The sequence below is a fragment of the Micromys minutus genome, assembly GCF_963924665.1.
Source record: "Micromys minutus genome assembly, chromosome: 19".
NCBI classification, from domain to species: domain Eukaryota; kingdom Metazoa; phylum Chordata; class Mammalia; order Rodentia; family Muridae; genus Micromys; species Micromys minutus.
The window spans coordinates 52,030,315-52,050,900 of record NC_137954.1 but is presented as its reverse complement, the minus strand read 5'-3'; the positions used below and the strand labels follow the sequence as shown (position 1 = coordinate 52,050,900).

Genomic DNA, 20,586 nt, shown 5'->3' with positions numbered 1-20,586 from the left:
GAGAGAGAGAGAGAGAGAGAGATGAGCAGAAAGAGTATCAGAGTCAAGCACACTGCTTTACTGGGTTAGAGTCCCCACTGAAACAATGAGTCCCTCCATTTTAACCAAATAGATCTGCATGCTAGAAAATATCCTCCAGAAATCTTCACAACCTTTATCTCACATCCTTAGGAAATATACATCCACTTCTAGTGTTTCTTCACATTAAAATGAAAATTTGTAATCATAAGTTGATTACAAGCATTCATCTAAGGAAATAGTGAAGTTGCAACTCTAATTCCAAATGTGTAATTCCGAATTGCATAGAAAACTCAAAATCCTAACATTCACAAAGTATAACTAAGTTACAGTTTTAAATATCCAAGGTGTCAAGAGGCATGTAGAGGGTGCCAGTCAGCCTCCTGCTAGGGGCTCTTCCCAGACGAGGACGAGCCCTCCCTTCCCAAGCATCTTCTGCTCTGTTAGCTCTTCAGCTCACAACACAAGCCAAGGCAGGCACTACCTCCTCTGTTACAGACAAATGAAAATGAAGTATAAAAACTCTGTCAAGGGCCCCACAGTCTGGCAGAGGCTAATCTCCTAAATCAGTGGTTCTCAACTTGTGAGTCATGACCCTTTTGGGTCAACCCCTTTTATAGAATTCGCCTAAGATCTTAGGAAAATGTAGGTATTTAAATTATAATTCATAATAGTAGCAAAATTATATTTCTGTAGTAGCAGTAAAAACTAATTTTATGGCTGGGGGTCAATACAATGTAAGGATCTGTAATAAAATGCTGCAGCATCGGAAAGGTTGAGAACGACTGTCCTAATTCCTTAATCTCTTCTCCATCAATGCCCATGTCTCAGCACTGCCCATATTTTGCAATGGACCTCTCCGGCCACCAAAAGGACCATTAAAATCAGTTTTAGCCAAAGCAGATCAGGGGCTTAACAAAATTCAAATATCAAGACCTTTCTAATAAAAGGCATGCAGGGTAACGGATCATAGTACCTAAAGGAAATGTTCCAAAGCCTATCTATTTTATCTGCTCTGGAATAAATTCACTGAGACTTAGGCAGAATGAACTGCATACAGAAATCAAATGCAAACACACTTACAGAAAAGAGATGGCTAAATATGCAAGCAACATATATAAAGTGATAAAAATCCTAATTAATGGAGGAAAAACAATTCTTATACTTTAATATTCTCTTAGTGGAGCCTCTTGTCTCTTTAATCCAGGAAGAAAAGAATCACATGGTTTTTACAACTGCAGACGGGATCAACTAACCATCTCTAAGAAGGCTTTGGAAGAATCTGACTGGTACAGCTTTTTGTCCTTTAAAATGAGAAGAAACACGGAATCCCCAATTATCTTCTCCAAAGAATTTAATGACTGAAAGAGTCTGTAATGAAAGAATTTATTAGTTAGCTAACTCAAAGATTTGCACATACTTTTATTTATAAGACAATGGAAAAGCTACCAACATTTTTATCTTATGTTCACAAAGCTAAATACATAAAGATGCTATAATGAACTAGCTCTCTGTTTCCCCTGGACTAACTTACTGAAAGTGCTTACAGTTCTCACAAACATCATGCCAAATGAGAAAGTCTACACTGACTGCACAAAGCAATGATTTACCATCTTCACCCTAGGGGAAAAGAATTGAGGGTTAATAAACAGCAAAAGAAAATACGTTATTAACTCTATGTTAGCAAGAATAGCCGATCTGTATGAAGACACTTCCCTAAGCATTAGCACTGATATCTGGCTGTTTTCATGCCATGTCCTTGTTCACGACAATTACAAAGAAAAGTTTTCACAGATGGCGATGGCAGAACAGGCTTTATCCTTGTTGCTTTTCCTGAGCACTGGCATTAATAACTATTCATTTTATTTTCTGCCCGAGGAACAAAAGCGAAGCTAAGAAGCCACCAATTCCCAGCTCTGGAGCAGCACCCAGTGGGAAGAGACTTGGTGTAAATTATAATTTTCCAAACATGTGCTTGTACGGGGCTTTACAGACCGAGCATCCTTACACAAACACTTGTGTAGAAACCTGCGAGTAAACTTGGTCAGCCATGCCAGATATCGATCAGAATGGCCTGTTCTGCATCTATACCCAGCACCATTTTCTCCAGTACAGGAAGCAGCCTGCTATGTATGCTCAAACATTTTTTCTGGCATGTAACAACAGCAACAAAAAAATCTATAAAAGAAGCTGGACCTGGGTATGATCTCAGCATGCAGGAGGCTGAATCAGTAAGAACACCACACATTTGATACCATCCAGGAAATGGTACTGAGTTCAAACCTGAACTACAGAGTGAGACTTCGTCTCAGAGCAAACAAAAATCTCTCAACAAATTGGAAAAACAAAACAAAACAAAAAACTGACAGCTTCTTTTTGTAGAATATAAAGCCTTAAGTTTTCAGGAATCAATATTATTAGTTAAATAGGTTTACATACGAAATCTACATTAATAGCAAAATCTTATGAGCATTATCCAGATATGTTTCTCAGCATAGACACACTTGTCCATAGTAATAAGTGTTCTCCACACTAAAGACCAGACAACTGAAGTTAAGGAAAAATTTCCTTCATCCCATGGACTTCTATTATCCACATAGCTATCCTTATCTGACAACTGAACCTGAAGACGAAGAGTCAATGTTCTACAACAGCTTGAGCCACACACGGATCGCAGCACATTACACAGTCCTGATTAACAGGAGGGAGAGACCCTGACTGAAGCTTGATGCGTCCATGCACACTGTGTCCTAATGAGGGGAGGCATGAACTGGAGTGTGCCACTCCCCAAACAGCTCCTCAGGACATAAAAGCAGCTCCATTTAAAACAGAGTCAAATGAAGCACAGTAAATGAGTTCAGGAAAGATGGGGCAGAACAGAACCGTTAATGTTTACACTCTTCTCAGTGTGAGACTAACAATGCCCCCAGCGTCCTAACGTGAACTTGTCACAGTGATGCAGGTCAGGGTTTAGAGGCAAGCACTGCGGAACGATGCAGGTCAGGGTTTAGAGGGCAAGCACTGCGGAACAATGCAGGTCAGGGTTTAGAGGCAAGCACTGCGGAACGATGCAGGTCAGGGTTTAGAGGCAAGCACTGCGGAACGATGCAGGTCAGGGTTTAGAGGCAAGCACTGCGGAATGATGCAGGTCAGGGTTTAGAGGCAAGCACTGCGGAACGATGCAGGTCAGGGTTTAGAGGGCAAAGCACTACAGAATGATGCAGGTCAGGGTTTAGAGGGCAAGCACTGAGGAACCAGAGCTCTTCTACTCATGGTCAAGCCTGCTCTTTACACAGCTTGTACCTGCCTGTCAGTCCACAGGTTCGTCTGTGCATCTGTCCCTCCAGCTCACCCTTCACTACTGTGGCTACAGCACGGGGATGAGTGGAAAGCTTAGATCTTCATGTCAAGGACTCCGCCCCTCTCTGCCAGCCCCACTACCCATCATCTGGTCCCAGCAGGCATCGCTCCTTCCCATGTCACAATTAAAAGCAGCCCTTAAATATGCCATTGAGCAATTCTCTTTCTCCATGTTACAGAGTTCCAGGACAGCCAGAGCTACACAGAGAAACCCTGCCTCTGTGGGGAAGCGGGAGAGACAGACAGACACACAGGCAGGCAAGCAAACATCTAGGCTACAGTTGACAGCAATTCTCAAACAGGAGAGAGGAAGAAGCTGGAAGGCCTGGCTTCGCCCATCCCTGTGGAGTTGACATCCAGACCGGGTGATCTACAAACTTTAAAATATGGGAACAAACAGCAGGATTAATGCTGTTTGGAGTTGCTCTTGGCACCCATCAATCCCTCACTCACACCACTGTTCAAGGGACACGCCTGCCAACGAGCGACAGTCAACAGCAGAGTGTGAGGGAGCACCAGCAGCCGCTTTGCCTCTGATTCTCTAACACGTTTTGAAATTTCCTTCGTAAAAGTGTCTGTGCTAATGACTTGATAATTGTTTACGGCTTTTCTGTTGAAGTGTGAAGTACTGGCAGAGTAAATTTACAAATGTCAAGTACAATTTGAAAATTACTATGTCTTCCTGCCACCTCTGACACGCAGCTCTGCACAGCCCTGGCATTAAGCTAAAAGCATCAGAAACCACATGGGTACTTAGGGACTGGCCTCCTACAAAGGTCATGAGACAGAACGTGGACAGATAAGTCAATGTCCTATAGCAGGCACATTTGCTATGACGACCAGATAGAGCGGAGAGCGGCTCCCCACTGTCCTGTGTGTCCGAGACTGTCCTAGAAATTCTCAGTCAGAGGCAATAGCAGTGGATAAGGACAAGCAGGCCATCCTTCCTTTCAAACCATTCAACGAGAGAAACAAGCAGCGTTGCCAGTAATGACAGTTCAGCCTCTGTGCAGAACACAGAGGAGAAACTGACAAGATACTCAAGTTAAGATCTTAAATACACTGTTTGAAGGACTGAAGTCAGTAGTGAGGCATTAAGAATATGTTTCCTTTTCATTTCTTGAAAACCAGTTAAAATATTAAGACTAAAAGCAGCAGTGCTCAGCACAATGGGTAATGCCAACTGTAAACCAATTATTTAGGATTGATTTGATATGCGCTATGCTCTTTTCACTACAAACGTAAAATAGTAAAAGTTTAAAATGTGCACAATGTATGCCTCATAATTTTAAATATTACAAAGTATAGCATGTTCTATGCATATTTTTAGCACAGAGGATTAAACTATAAGGTCCCACACACGGTATACAAATTCTCTACCACTGGATCCCATATCCCTACACAACAATGAAACGTAAGAAAATCTAGATGAGACAAGAGTCTAAACATAGTGAGGCAGCAGGGAAAACCCTGTGGATCCTCATGCCTGCTTATCAAACTGATTAAGGACAGAGATGTCACCAGGACAGGTGTGCTTCTCCATTACTAGGCAGCACTGGGGACCAAGATCTCATCCTTTCCAAGCCTCGGTGCACACAAAGCTTCTAATCCTTTAGTGATACCTCAACCTAAGAATTATTTTAGATCTAACTGAGTACCTGCTTCCTTAGCTGCCTGAGGAAGGTCCTTCCTTTCAATGCCCTCCACCATTCGCACTTCCGACAGCTTGCCTCCCACACAACTGACTTACTACAGGCCTTGCTGGTTAACCCCTTGTCTGGCTTTCCCATCACTGTCCCTCTACGACATGTCAAGCATCCAAGGACAACTGGGTATGAAAGAGGACAGGATTAAGCTGCTGTACAGTGGAGTGGCACTGGATTACCTGCCCAGGTTACAGAAGACTGATGAAATGCCACACTATACTTAGGAGAAAGCCAGCTTTAAGACAATGCTTAACACCTGGAGATGAGGACAAAGACTGACGTTTACAGCTGGGGTTACGGTGACACTGCCTCATGGTTCTTAGAAGTTGGTTATGTTTGGCTATAACAATATATAGAACAAATAACACTTGGGATGTGCTCTGCTATACACTAGCAGCTTCATCTCCAGACACATACATGCACATGCACCCATACACACACATTAAAAAGATTTTACTTGAACTTGTGTTTCTATAGTTACCTTACCTGGTACCATAGTCCACAACCACCCAGTCTTTCGATGTTCCTGTGATGGCATCATGATGTTGAAACAGTCCTAAGTTCCTTCTAGCTTCTGTCAGTGTTGTGTAATGAGGTGAAGTAAGAAATTTATTAATCTTGTATTTCTGAGCTTGTTTCAAGGCCAAATGGTAAAGAATCTCAGCAGCCCTAAGTGCATAAAAGAGTCGTTAATATATTTTTCTGGAACAAACTTTTAACTTACATTCACTGATGCTTTTGTTGTTGTTTTTATTTTTGAGACAGTGTCTTACTTTGTGAACCAGGCTGGTCTTGAACACATAGAGAGCCACCTGTATCTCTCTGCCCACCACCGTCACTCCACACTGGTGCTGGATTAAACCCATACACTACCATACCTGGCTCACTGACGATTTTTAAATACCAATGATAAATTTTTCTATAAAACCAACACTGTAGTTATCTAATGTATTTAAGTTCTCAATGACCAAAGACTATTGTGTTTACAGTGATTCTGGAGGTAGCAGTATCCTGACAATAACCTGTTGGCAGGAAGGTAAGTTTTTCTGTATGGAAGGAACACCGTGAGAAAAAAGAAAGCAGGCAGAGTGAGAGACTGGGCCTGGTGTTAGGTTTGGAAACCTCACAGCACAGTGATACACCTCCTTCAACAGGCCACACCTCCTAATCCTTCCTAAATAGTTCCATCAACTGGGGACCAAGCATTCAGATCTGTGAACCTAGGTGGGCTTCCAACTCTTGCAAATCCTCCTGCATTGGCTTCTCGGGTGCTGGCATGAATGTATGCTTTAAAGACTGGAATGGCTTTGGGAGAAGAATCTGAGCTTATTATCAGCAGATCATGCTTCAAAACAGGTTTCTTTCAAAATGTTTTTAAAGACAACATGGACCAAAAGGCACCTTAAAATTGTATAAATACTCAGGAAGAAAGAGGTATTAAAAGTGTTTTCATGAAAAATTGTGAGTTCTTTAAATTGTAAAAATAAGAAAAAGATAGAAACTAACTCCCACTTCAAATTTTTTGTCTTTACTCATGCCATGGAAGTGAGCAGGTCAAAGTTAAATAAATCATGAATGCCCACTCACATCCCCGGTGAACATTCCTGCTTCTGAAAACCGTGATACACTGAAGCACTGGTTCTCAGTCATCCTACAGCTGCTGCCCTTTAATACAGATTCTCCTGCTGTGGTGGGCCAGCCATAACATTATCTCATTGTTCTTCATAACTGTAGTCTTGCTGCTGTTACAAGCTGAAATGTAACTATTCTATATATACTGTATCTGTTATGCAACTACTGTGGGGGTTGAGATGAACTACACTATAGGAATATCTCAAAATATTCCACTGAGGACTTTGAAATGATCGTGAGTGTGTGTGTGTGTGTGTGTGTGTGTGTGTGTGTGTGTGTGTGTATGTATGATATGTCTCAGACATGTTGAATAATCCCTACTCCAATATGTTAAAATGACCAGACTTTCTTTCTTACACCTTCCTATCTACACTTTACAAATGAGAGTATAATAGTACCATCAGACAATACATTTGTTTTACATAAAATAATAGTCAGAAATTTAAAACTATTATATATTTTTACTTCATCTTGCCATAAAGCATAAAGTAAAAATAAATTCCTAGTCATAACCACTGTGCCTTGAACATCAGTATGTTAAATATATTTACAACTCTTTGCCATTAAAAAATAATTAACATTCAAAACTCACTAATCCATTGCTATAAATCTTTATACTATATCATTTATTTCATTGTCATAAAAATTTACAATAATAAACATAACTTCACAAACATTTCTTTAGTATATAAAATCTACTTTTTAGTAGAGTAAACATGATGCAAATAATAAATATTTAAACACTCTTCTCTCATACCTGAGATATTGTGTTAAAGAAATTTATGATTATGTCTTTCTAAAATGTATTCACAAGACATTAACACATGGGTAAGATCTAATTTGGTAATAATATGAAGACTCAGCTTGGAAGGCGTGGGACAACGGCTCGTGAGCAGTTCAGAACACGATCTGCTCTCCCAAGAGAACCTAAGTTTGGTTCCTGGTCCCCAGTTCCAGCACCCAGACGGCAGCTCATAACTATGTGTAACTTCGGTTCCAAAGATCTGATACCTTTTTCTGGTTTCTGCAGGCATCATGCATACTTCATTGTTCATATATATACATAAGTAATATACACATACATAAAGTGAAAACAAATCTTTGAAAAATATTATATTGAAAATAAATTTCTCTGCTGGGTCAGAGGTGAAAGGAAAAATGTTGGCATCTCGGGATAGTTCATGTCTCAGAACATCTGACTTGGTTTCTTAGAAATCTGTTTCCAAACATATCTGTGTGTGTCTAGAGGCATGTGGACGATATGTAGACTCCAGTTCATGGGCACAGCGGACACATTTCCAGTGTTCAAATGTACAAGCTTCCCAGTGGTCAGTGCAGACAAAGTCTGTCAGTGACTGGAGGGATTGCTCTGTTTATGCTGCTGTGCTTTCTCCTGGCTTCTCTACAGAATCATTCCTCCCATCACCTGCTTCATCATCAATTCTCAACTCTTTCCAATTCTTCTAAGAAGAAAAGTCTTATCTATGGGAGGGAACGTAAAGAAATCAGAGCTGAGATGCGCTCTGAAGTTCCCCCACTTCATTTTAGAGTGTGCACCAAGAGCCCCACACACAGCTGCTCAGAGGCGCTGTGTGCCTCTTTGACTCTAACAACTCAGCCTGCTGGCTTAGCTATCTGTGGATGTACAAGTATCATCTAATCATAGCACGGGTCAGAAACAATACGGGAAAATTAATTAGAAAAACACGAGATGCAAAGGGAAGAAAATACAGCTAAACAAATTACATTTCCCTCTGAAGCGAAACTAAAAAGAATGTGATTATCTGGTTACACTGGAGAGACATAGTCTGATGGCATTCACACACAGTACCACAGAAAGAATGTACACAAACGCTACTAAAACAGTGTGACAGCCAGCAGGGACACAAGTGGAGTGAGGGGAGTCGAGTACCGTAAACGAGACTCCATTATCCTGTTCATTCGTTTGTAGAAAGGCCTGGACGTGAAGTAGCCGCTCCAGTAATGGTCGTCCCGGTCGGCATAGGTGAAGAAGTCTCCACTCAGGGCAGGGAACACGGACTGGCCATCCTTCTCAGCTGCCACAGACTTCTCCAAAGCATCAAAGTAATCTGACAAAGTTCCAAATTGGATCTAGAAAACACAGTCATGTTTTAGTTATTCGCTTAAAATTAATTAATACTTTACATTATCAACTCATTAATAATATAATTACTGTGCAGAAAGGAAAAATTAGCAAATATTTAGAAAGAGCTCCATGCTGGCGCGGGCACAAAGGCTAAACTCAGAAATGATAAGAGGGGAGTGTCCAATGCCAGTGACTTTTTCTTTGAATTGTACCAAAGCCCAAGTTTAAGAGAAAACAGTTTAAATAACTATTTAGATCTACAAGTCTATAGACCCCAAATCATACAAAGTCTCAATGTGCTGAGGTATTTTTTTTTTAAAGTGGTTCAGATGAACATAGACAGGGCAGCAGTGAAAATGTGAAAATGTGCAAAACGCTCCAGAGATCTGGACATTTTTACCCTCAAACACTTTTACGTCTCATACTCCTCCACCTTAATCCATGAGAAAGAGTAGAGAGGCTTTTGGAACAACAGGCCATTTACAAACTGGTCTCCCCTGTCTGAGCAGAAGTGAGCTGGAGATGACAAGGACCGAAAGGCTGGTGCCAAAGAGAAGCCAAAGCCTGCGGGGCCAAACCACTGGGAGAGTGGGACACACGCAAGGGCTATGCATCCACCACACCCAGCACGGGCGCCCGTCCGGTCACTGAGACATAAAGACCCAGCAGACGATACAGACAAGGATGGTCGACAGAACTTGACACCAGCCATAGAAAATGGAAAACTCAAGGTTAGTAGATATAAGCTTGAACTACAAAGGCCAACAGCATAATTATACACAAAATGTCAGATTTATGATGCCCAAAAGATAACTGTGCTTGTCTAGCACCGCGGGTAGACACAGCTCTGACGAGATAAAAGTTTTGTAGGTTTTCTGTTTTGTAGGAATTAAGAAGTTTACACAGACATGTGGAACTACATGACTATGGCCCCGTGCATCCTCATGGAGAACTCTATCTCGATTCTGACCTCACTCGCTCGATTCCAGATCATTTACAACAGCCGAGGTATGGAGCCTGTGCAGACGGCCGTGAGTAACTACACGGTAAAGAGTATGTGGATTATTACTCAGCCATGAGTGAGGAGGAGTAGGGGAGAGGGAGGAAGAGAAACCGCCACCACCAGCGGCAGCACTATACTGGATACAGTAAAATGGGGGACATAGAGCTCATCCAGATAAATGAAATAATTCTCACTCAGAAAGTCAGAAAACCAAGTAGAATGTTTTCTCTCATATGTGGACTCTACAGAAAAAAGGACCTAGAAATGGGACTATCAGGGGTCAAAAGGGACTCTTAGGAAGAAGCAGGCGGGGTCAGCATGGAAGACACGAGCATAAGGCCTGACACATTTGGAAGCGTCAGAGAGATACATTATGGAATGCGACCAGGACACGATAAAGGAGAAGAGGACACAGTAGCAACTGACTTTCTTATTCCCAGGGAAATGGGAAGTAAGCCACCGCACCTATTCTACGGTTTTGTTCTCCAGTCCCCAAAGGCTCATGGGTGAACACTGGGTTCTGATTAGGTGGCTCAGTAGGAAGTGATGGACACGTTAGTGGGTGGGACGTGTGTAGAGAAAGCAGCTCATTGGCTCTTCAAAGCAGACTGGGACCCTAGTTCTCTCCTCCTTCTCTCTGCTCCCTGGCTGCCACGAGGGTAGCACCCCTCCACTGCGCCCTCCCACCATGAGGGTCAGCATATACACTGCGCCCTCCCACCATGAGGGTCAGCCTCTCCACTGCGCCCTCCCACCATAAGGGTCAGCATCTCCACTGCGCCCTCCCACCATGAGGGTCAGCATCTATTCACTGCGCACTCACACCATGAGGGTCAGCATCTATTCACTGCGCCCTCCCACCATGAGGGTCAGCATCTATCCACTGCGCCCTCCCACCATGAGGATCAGCATCTATCCACTGCGCCCTCCCACCATGAGGGTCAGCATCTATTCACTGCGCACTCACACCATGAGGGTCAGCCTCTCCACTGCGCACTCCCACCATGAGGGTCAGCATATACACTGCGCCCTCCCACCATGAGGGTCACCATCTATCCACTGCGCCCTCCCACCATGAGGATCAGCATCTATCCACTGCGCCCTCCCACCATGAGGGTCAGCCTCTCCACGGCGCCCTCACACCATGAGGGTCAACCTCTATCCACTGCGCCCTCCCACCATGAGGGTCAGCCTCTCCACTGCGCCCTCCCACCATGAGGGTCAGCCTCTCCACTGCACCCTCCCACCATGAGGGTCAGCCTCTCCACTGCGCCCTCACACCGTGATATGTACTTGCCTCACCGCCAGAAACACAGATACAATGGGACTCAAACATCGGAAACTATGAGGCATGAGAAATCCTCCCCATGCACAAGATATTTCTTTTTCTTCAGTTTCCATCAAGAAACAAACAAACCAACAAAAAACCAGCACATTGATCAGAAGAACTGAACTCTGGTGAAGGACATTGGCTACCCTTCCAGAAGACTGGGGTTTGGTTGCAAGCACCCACAAAGCAGCTGATATCCTTCTGTAAGTCCTGTTGCACAGAATCTGATCCCCTCTTCTGGCCTCCTTGAGCATTTCATTCATGTATTACACAGACATATGTGCAATGCCCGCATACAAAAAAATAAAAATAAATGACTTTTAAAACCATAAAAATGGGAGAAAACGCAAGTTTGGTAATATAAAGTGTTCTTGAAGCTGTGAATAAGTCACTCCCTAGAAACCTGCAGCTGAAGATCTCGATGGAGTCCTTTAGTGTGCCTACTAGGTGACACAGACTCCATGTCTCACACATAGAGGTTCTTAATGATAGCCAAAATATGCCTAATATGTTCAAGCCGTTTAATTTATATTAGAAATAACAGAAAGCAATCTAAATACCAAACAAGTGAAGAAATGTTTAAAGTAGCCTATAAACACTACATGGACCCCAGAGATCCAGACAGCACACGGACGGTAAAGAGATGAGAGTCTCCTTCATGGGGTGATGACATCTTGGGTCAGTAGCTATCAGGACAGTGAAGGGAATCTGCTGGTACTTTCTGTCTCCAAGGAATGCAAGGTTATACCAAAAACATCTCACTTTATACATAAATACCATGGCTGCCTCACTATGAGCTGAACAGAGACAGCAACAGTTATGCCAAAGTGAATGGGAAAAGCCTGAGGCCTCAACCCCACACAGAGAACTACAGGCAGCCAAGGAACGCTAAGAGGGGACAACTGCACACAAAAAAACATGCATACAATTAATATTGTGCAGACCGAGCAGGTTATATTTAAGAATATGTATGTATACATAAGTGTGTATGTACCAAGCACTAATAGAAAAAGAGGCCCTGAACTGAAAGAGAACAAGAGGAGTAGTAGAAAGAAGGGTTTGGAGGAAGAAAGGAAGGGAAACAGAATGCAGTTATAATCTCAAAAATAAAATAATTTTTCAAAATGAATGAGGAGGGTGGTTGAGACTCAAACATCACAAAAACAGGCAAAAGCTTGGGATTCCCACAGGTCTCAGGACGAGAGATGGGAGTGAGAGATGTGGGTGCCTGCATGCTTGTGTGCCTGTGGGGGAGGGGCTATGCAAGAAGAAGATGCTGTGGGTGGAAGATGGCTTAAGCTTGATTCTAGATGATGCTTAAAAATTCTCTGCACACTTACAGCTTGCACAATTCTCTGTATACAGTACATCGTTAAATTATTTTATAATTTGTTTTAATGACCATAAAAAATCGGAAATGACAAAATTATGATCTAATTCTTTAGGGTCAAGTAAGATTCATAAGATGCATTTAGAGGGCTGGGGAAATGGCTCAGTGGAAAAAGCGCTCGCCACAAAGCATGAGGACTGGAGTTCAGGTCAGCAGTGCCCACATAAGAAAGCATAAGCCAGCTCTACAGAGGTGCAGACAGGTGGAGCTCCGGACTCATAAACTCCAGATTCAATGAGACTGCCTCAGACACAGGTGAAAAAGCAGCAAGGAAGGTACTCAGTGTGAACCCCTGGCTCCACACTCATGTACAATGGATGGATGAGTGGATGGATGGATGGATGGATGGATGGATGGATGGATGCATGCATGGATGGATGGATGGATGGACGGACGGACTGTGCATTTAAAAGTAAGATACATTCTATGATCATGTACGAGCTTCACTTTTGAGGGTACAGACCTCATTGGCTTGAAATTTTTGTTGTAAATATTTAGGATAAATTTAAAAAAATATTTATTTCATGTTACAGACATTTAATTAATAAACTTAAATTCTTACCACATAAATTATGATCTATTATGAACTGTTAAAAAGACATCACTTCTTCCTGCAGATCTTCAATGTGCTGTGGATGGATTTGTGACTCTAATAAACATGTTTAATAGTGAATGTCTTCACACATAGGGTTCCCAAGCTACATCTGAAGCAAAACTTTAAAAGGCTTTGCTGTCCAGATGCAACATATGTGTCAGATTTAAAACCTGTCTCAAGTAAAGGATGTTTAATAAGACCAAGAGAGTTGCATCCTGTTTAGATCCCTGTTACTAAGTTACTGCTACTTTTTAAGGTTATAGATAAAACATGGCACCTGCCATTTGCTCCCATAAAAGCTAGAGAAATCATCTAGAACAAGAGTGGCCTTAAGCTCCTGAGAGCTGGGACATGGTCATGGAGACAGTTATCTCTGCTCTTCACACAAACAATAAACAGACAAAACAACAGACCCCATAAGCAATTGGTTATTTTCAAAATCATCCTGCTTAGGAAAAATGAAAGTGTATTCTCTGAACACAAGACATTCTTCAAACTCATGAAACACTCATTCCTAAGAGCCAGCCAACCACAGGAGACGACAGGCAGGAGAAGACGTAATCTCTCTGTGTTGCAAATAATGCAGACAACCCTGAGGGAGAAGCGGGGACTTAGCAGGTGCACCTTTTTTTAAGCCTCTCTAATCCCCAGGCACTAAATTTCCTCACACAAGAAGAAAGGATGACTTTTGGAAATGAGACCACAGGGTATGGAAAACGTATCTCTGTGTTTAATGCAGACAGTCCACCACACTGGATACTGTGGTGGGGTCACAGCGAAGGAGGGCTTCAACCTCAAAGACGCCATTAAGGTTTTCTTCTCACCTTCACGTTAAGATGGGGCTGAGAGTTCATGTAATTAAACAGTTGCTCATAGTTCCTGTATTGCAGGTCCCATTCTGTGTACTCGCTGAACCGAAAATCGTCTCCTAGCGGAGCCAGAAGAACTTTAGTGCGGAAAAGTTTTGACTTTTTCCGGTACTGATCCAGTAGCATCTGAGCCCTGCAAAAGGGAAGGGGAAATGTAAAAAAAAAAAAAAAAAAAAAAAAATATATATATATATATACATATATCAAGAAAAGCTGACACGGCAGCTCAGGAAAAAGACAGCTTAGAAACTAAAGGTGTATTCTATGAAAAATATTAATTTCTTTTAATTAGGTAAATTAGGTGAAATTTGTAAGAGTTTCTCCATTGTGTATTGTCTGTTTGAAATGGCTACAAATCCTTACCATAGGGAAGTCACGTCACTTTTCAATAGATACCTTTTGAGATGTCACAGCCAACTATGACATATATGTCACAACCAATGTCCTCCTGGAGTCCCCTTCCTCACCACAACAATTAGCACACAGCCCGAGTTTTACAATAACTTCCTACGGGAAGATGTAAGGTTTCCCACCTACTCATCAATACTGAACTTTGCTCTACTTTAATATCCCGCTGTTTCACAATAAAAAGTCTAACCGTCTGGTAAAATGTGGAAGAAAAGCAAATTTAGAAAACAATTAAAAGGTGTAGATCATAACGCCAGATATTTCCTAGAATTTTAATATTTTCCTTCCAAAGGCACAGCCACTTCCTGTACAGCTGCCACCAACCCCCTGGCCACTGTCACACTGTCTCACAATGTCACACTGTCACACTATCACAGTGTCACACTGTCACACTGTCTCACAATGTCACTGTCACACTATCACAGTGCCACACTGTCACAATCTCACAGTGTCACACTATCACACTGTCACACTGTCACACTGTCTCACAATGTCACACTCACACTGTCACACTGTCTCACAATGTCACACTTACACTGTCACACTGTCTCACAATGTCACACTGTCACACTGTCTCAATGTCACACTCACACTGTCACACTGTCTCACAATGTCACACTACCACATGTCACACTGTCTCACACTGTCACAGTGTCCTGCTCAAGGTCTCCTGCTTGGCACCAGGATTTGCTGAGCTGGTTTGCACCTTCCTGGGCTCCAAACCCCCAAGGCCAGCCACATGCACACAGCACGGAGAGCTGACGCCAGCAGCTTCTATGCTGCAAGTCAGTGTTCTGGAGGAACTCCTTTTGGGGACACTGAGTTGGGATACCACTGAGGAACCAGAAAGATATGCTTACAGAATGAATTAATAAACAAGCAGATGAAGCCAGAGCCATTCAGGGAGAGGGCCAAAGCTTATGGAGCTTGTATTTAGATGACAAGAGTGGTTTTTCACCTGGTGTCTCAATCTACTTCACGATTATCCCAAAGTAAAGTCCAATTTCCAATATGAAACCTATGGAAGTACCTCAAGGAACATCAGTATGTTATGAAAAATAACATTTAATTAAACTTAGAATCCTATACGGACATTTTGAAATTTATACTCTCTGAAACTGCTTTGCAAATGCAAATTTTTAGCAATAATTTAATGGTTTTAAAGTATTATCATAATAATTTCCTATAATATAAAATTCTTAGGTTTAGTGGTTTGATGAGTAAAATATAACCATAGTGACTTCACATAATATATGACTTTTAGTTTTCTGAGATTAGCATTTGGTAAGATAGTTAATCTTTATTACCACATACTTTAATTCCGCATTTTCTAAATATATTTTAATTATTTGTAATTTCAAATGCACATGGAAAATGAAACAGAAGTCCCTCCCCCAGAAAAAGAAATTAAAACATAGCAACAGATAAAGCATGTACTACAGATGAGCGCTCAACTATGTGCCTGAGGTGATAATGATGGTGATGATGATGATGATGATAGTAATAATAATAAGAATAAGTAAAAGTGTGGACTAATAAATAAACCAAAGCTTGTATGTGGGGTTTATACACAGAGAGAAAAGACAGCATAAGCATTTTCACACCTTTACCTTTGGCATCCTTTGATGTACTATCATGTCTATTTATGTGAAATGTTACTCAACCATCCCCATGTAGCCTTCCCCTTGCTCTAACTCATAGCCTGCTTCTTTAATTACACACACATACACACACACACACACAAAATTGATATATACCAGACAACTCAGAACTGTTACTTTACTAAGCTATTTAAAAGTAACAGATGATAGTACATAATTATTAGTTTATTCAATTTATTTATGCAGAATTTGGTGTATCTATATTATAAAACATTTCTAGTTTTATGTGTAGTAAGTGAACTTTATAGGAACCAAAATGAGAAACTATCCGTAACTTGAAATGAGAAGTTTCCTTCACTATTGCATTTTTTTCTGAAGTTGTCCATCCTTGCCATTTTTATTCAAATGTATTTAAGTATTAATAATTCTAATTAAAGTCTTCTGTAAGTCAAAACCATCAGAAATAGACAAGAATGTGTATTCATCCGAACTGTGCAAGCCACCATTACTGAAACTGTTATCAAGGTAAGAGGTAATTATACTCCTTGTGTGCTCCATTTTAATAAATGTGCTTTTGCAGTTGAGCTGCTTTTCTTACCACTTCATACAATGAGGACGAAAAGTCTTATTATCAACAGATGTATATGAAATCAATCAAACACAGTAGAAAGCTTTTATAGTGAGTAAAAAAGAGATGGTAATAACAGCATACTGTAAGTTAGCCATTGCGTATTGATCTGTCATCCTCGCTTGCCCTTAGATTACAGCGTGCAAAGGCATGGTGAGGTGCTGGCATTCTGCAGTTACATTAGACTTGGTCTGAATGAGGATAATGCTGACTGCCAATACCCTTCTCCAATTTAGCCCTTCAACAACGGAAGTGAGTGGCCACGGTGTTCTCGATGTCTTACAAAACACACATTTTAATACCTGCTTTGGACATTTCCAGGAGATATTGCTTCTGGTGGTACTCCCCAGGGACAACCATATCTGCCTCCAGGAAGCCGCTTAAAATCAAACTGGCAGCATATTTTAGGATCAGGTCCACAGGTGTGGGGGATGTCATAGCTGTAGAAGGGCATCATATGGCACAAAATGTCTGTGACAGATCCAAGATCTGAAATAGAAAGTCAACATATTTCCACTCATGAAATTGTTTCTCTCCAAAACTACCCAGATGCCACCACATTATACAAATCTAGGAAATGCAAGCTGTGCAGTAAATCAGCAGGCATCTTTATAATCCAGGAGCACTTCACAGCCACAGCTGAAGGAAGGTCTCCAGCTCACCCTCACTCCCCTCTTCCATCAGTAGAACTGAAACAGAAATGTCCCTGGTGAACCAGCAACTGCTGACCTGGAAGACACAACCTGAGCAAAAACAGTTACAGCTGGCTTAGGCAAAATGTCGACCTTGTCAAAGCTGGGCTTTCCTGGGGGCACACTGTGACAGTTAGTCAGCCAGGGAGGCTGTGAGAAGAGGAATAGCAGGAGCTGGAGGAACAAAGGAGGAAGGGTGGACAGAGGAGGAAAGCCCTAGAGAAAGGCCAATTTTTACGGCAGGAGAGAGTGCAACCTGGGAAAGTCTCTCCTGATAGTCCCAGGAATGAGTCAGCGGTATTTTCCATCAGAAAGGGAACTTCCCATTCAAAAAGCAGAGCAAACCACAATAGTATGTAGACTGTGTACTAGCCACTGATGGAGGAAGCTGTGTTGGTTAAGACCTCAGTCTTAGCACGGGACTACTGCCCAGTCCAGGAAGCCTGGAGGCTTTCGGGGACAATGGCAGGCTTTAGCAGCTCTCTCCTTTGATGTATGTGTGACCTCCAGTTTCTACCATGGGCTTTGCTTCTTTAATAAGGACAAGGTCGTAAGAGAATATTTTTAACAATTAAAGTAACTGCTTCATAAAACAAGTTACACCTAATTTGAAAACATCTTTCAGGAAGCCACATTCTCAAATCTACCTGAGAAAGCCTGACAGGTTTTAATGACATCCTTGACAAAATTTTAAACTAATCAAAACCTGTGCTGTCCCCTGCAAGTATCAAAGAGCTGCACCCACAAGTTTGACATCAAGGACAAGGGTCACTGGTGCTTCCTTCAGGCAGACCAGCTGTCATGAGTCCCAAAATGGGTGGTAAATAACCTCCTGCTTTCTTCTTCGATCAAGTAGAGCCTGGACCTGGTCCTTCCTAATATCCTCCAGTCTGCAACTCACGTTACACAGTTCAGTCTCCCAGTTGTGTCTATACTGAACTACATAATAATTTACATGTAAAATATAATTTCCTTATACACAGAGTATCTTCTAGCTGTGCTAATTACACAAAACTACTCAATCATTTCTTACCAGCTGGTAATTCTATGTAACTTGAAACACACCAATTGTTTAGGCAAAGCTTCTACAAAGTAATTCTTTGTTTTTTTAGATTAAGATGTATTTGGTTAAACTATAAGATCTGTGCCTTCTTGATGAGATAGATAGTGATAGATTAGATAGATGGACATAGATAAATAATAGATAGATGATAGATAATGATGGGTAAATAGATAGATCAATGATAGATAGATAGATAGATAGATAGATAGATAGATAGATAGATAGACAGACAGACAGACAGACAGACAGACAGACAGACAGGTAGGTAGATTGCAGATGGATGATATTGATAAGATTAAGCAACTCGACCCAACCCTGAGATGGCTCCAGGAAAGAGCGTCAGACCCCATGGGAGAATTTCATGTACCCAGCCTCAGACTATTTCCCTAAAACAACTCTGATAAATGACTTCTCAGAAAACCTGAAGGCCACCTGAGCCTCTGGGAAAGGAAGCACCCCCTAGGGTGATTGCTGTCACTTACTGAAACACGGGGACATGTATGAGAAGGTTATTTTCTTAATATAAAAACATCTTTTTTTCTGAAACACTGGTGGGGAGGAGGGTTGGATCACTCAGGAAGCAAGTGTAAGGTAATCAGTCTATCATGTCTTTTCCAAAATCCACTAGAGCTAGCCTTGATCCCACAACCAATGAACTAGTCTATTCTGGCCTCCTCTGCCTACTCTGCAAAGGAGTTCTAGATAGTAGGCAGGATCATCCCATCTATACCATAATACAGAGAATCACCCAAATCATATACAACCTTTCAAGCCAGCACTATCTACCTTCTAACTCCAGACTTGAAACAGGAAGCACAGTTTATATACCAGCCTGGTTCTCTTTGTCCATTTGACTCCATTCCACCCAAGCTATACCCAACCATTAGGTCTAACACTGCCGGTATATCCTCTACTCTGACAAAGCTGCTCTGTCCAGAACACACTCAACTAACAAAGTTTTCACATCCATATCTCATCACTAAAATACAAGCAATTGTAAAGATGAAGCAAATTTCTTCTCTTCCTACCAGTCCTGTAGAAATGTTTATCATCAGACTTACATAGATGAACCCCAAGATAGAGGATTTAAAAAATTCATAAAATTCATCAAAAAATTCAAGGAGTTTATATAAATCACAAGGAAACAAATCAACAAACTTAAGGGCAAAAAGCTTAAGGAAAACAAATGCCTGAGTAATAACTAAGAAAACATAAAGAAGAAAGTATGGTGAAAGTGACAAAGGCCATCCAAGACTCGAGAACAGCAGTCAAGAAATACGAACATTGAGGAAGACTCAAACTGAAAGACAAATTTGGAAATCCCAACAATTCAACTGGAAAACTCAAATGAAAGCCTGCCGAGAAAAATGCATCAAGAGAAAACAGAATACACAAACTCAAAAATAAGTACAGAATCTAGGCAGAGTAAAATAAAAACGCAGGAAAGAAACACACAGCAAGTGTGGGAATAGATGAGAAAGGAGAATCAATTCCAAGTCAAAGGCAAAGACTAGATCTTCAACAAGATCGCAGAAGAAAAGCTCCCAAACAAGGGAAAGCACACGTACTGGGATAAAAGAAGTTCAGAGAGCAACTGAAACAGATGGTAAAAGAAAATATCCACGCCATATCATAGCAAGAACACTAAGTTTATCTAACAAAGAAAGTATATTAAAAGATGCAAGAGAAAAAAAAAAAAAACACAAGTCACATACAAAGGAAAACCCTCTAAAATAACAGCTGATTTGTCATTAGAAACTTTAAAAGCCAAGGAGAGTCTCTAGAAAAGCAACCAAGTCCTAAAACTATGATAGCCAACCTACAATAATATACCCAACAAAACTATCTGCCATGATTGAAAAAGAAAACAACATACAAAAAGAAAAACAAAAAACAAAGCAACTTTCTATGATATAAACAGCCTAAATAAAAATATACCCAAGTAACCAAACAGAAAAAATTCAGGAAGCATTATTTCAGGCCTAAGAGAGAACTAAACATAGCAAAGAAATTATGGAAAGAAACATGGAGCCACATTATTAAAATACAAAATAATAATGAAACCATAAACAATACCAAATATTAACAACATGATACTTGAATGAATGGGTCAATAAAAAAAAAAAAAAAAAACTAGGAGAGATGACTCAGGTTAAGTACACTAGCTGCTCACTGCAGGACCTG

General features: G+C 41.2%; 1 protein-coding gene across 1 annotated transcript in view; it reads right to left on the bottom strand.

Annotated features, from left to right (window-relative positions):
* The window catches only part of MAN2A1 (mannosidase alpha class 2A member 1), a 159,576-nt gene that overhangs the window by 75,211 nt on the left and 63,779 nt on the right, over positions 1-20,586 (bottom strand). Inside the window, exons 7-11 of the mRNA XM_080932675.1 lie at positions 16,950-17,136; positions 13,966-14,143; positions 8,629-8,828; positions 5,571-5,753; positions 1,275-1,389 (exon numbers count right to left, since the gene is read on the bottom strand). Coding sequence (XP_080788801.1) covers positions 1,275-1,389; positions 5,571-5,753; positions 8,629-8,828; positions 13,966-14,143; positions 16,950-17,136 — 863 coding nt within the window. The remainder of the gene's footprint in view (positions 1-1,274; positions 1,390-5,570; positions 5,754-8,628; positions 8,829-13,965; positions 14,144-16,949; positions 17,137-20,586) is intronic.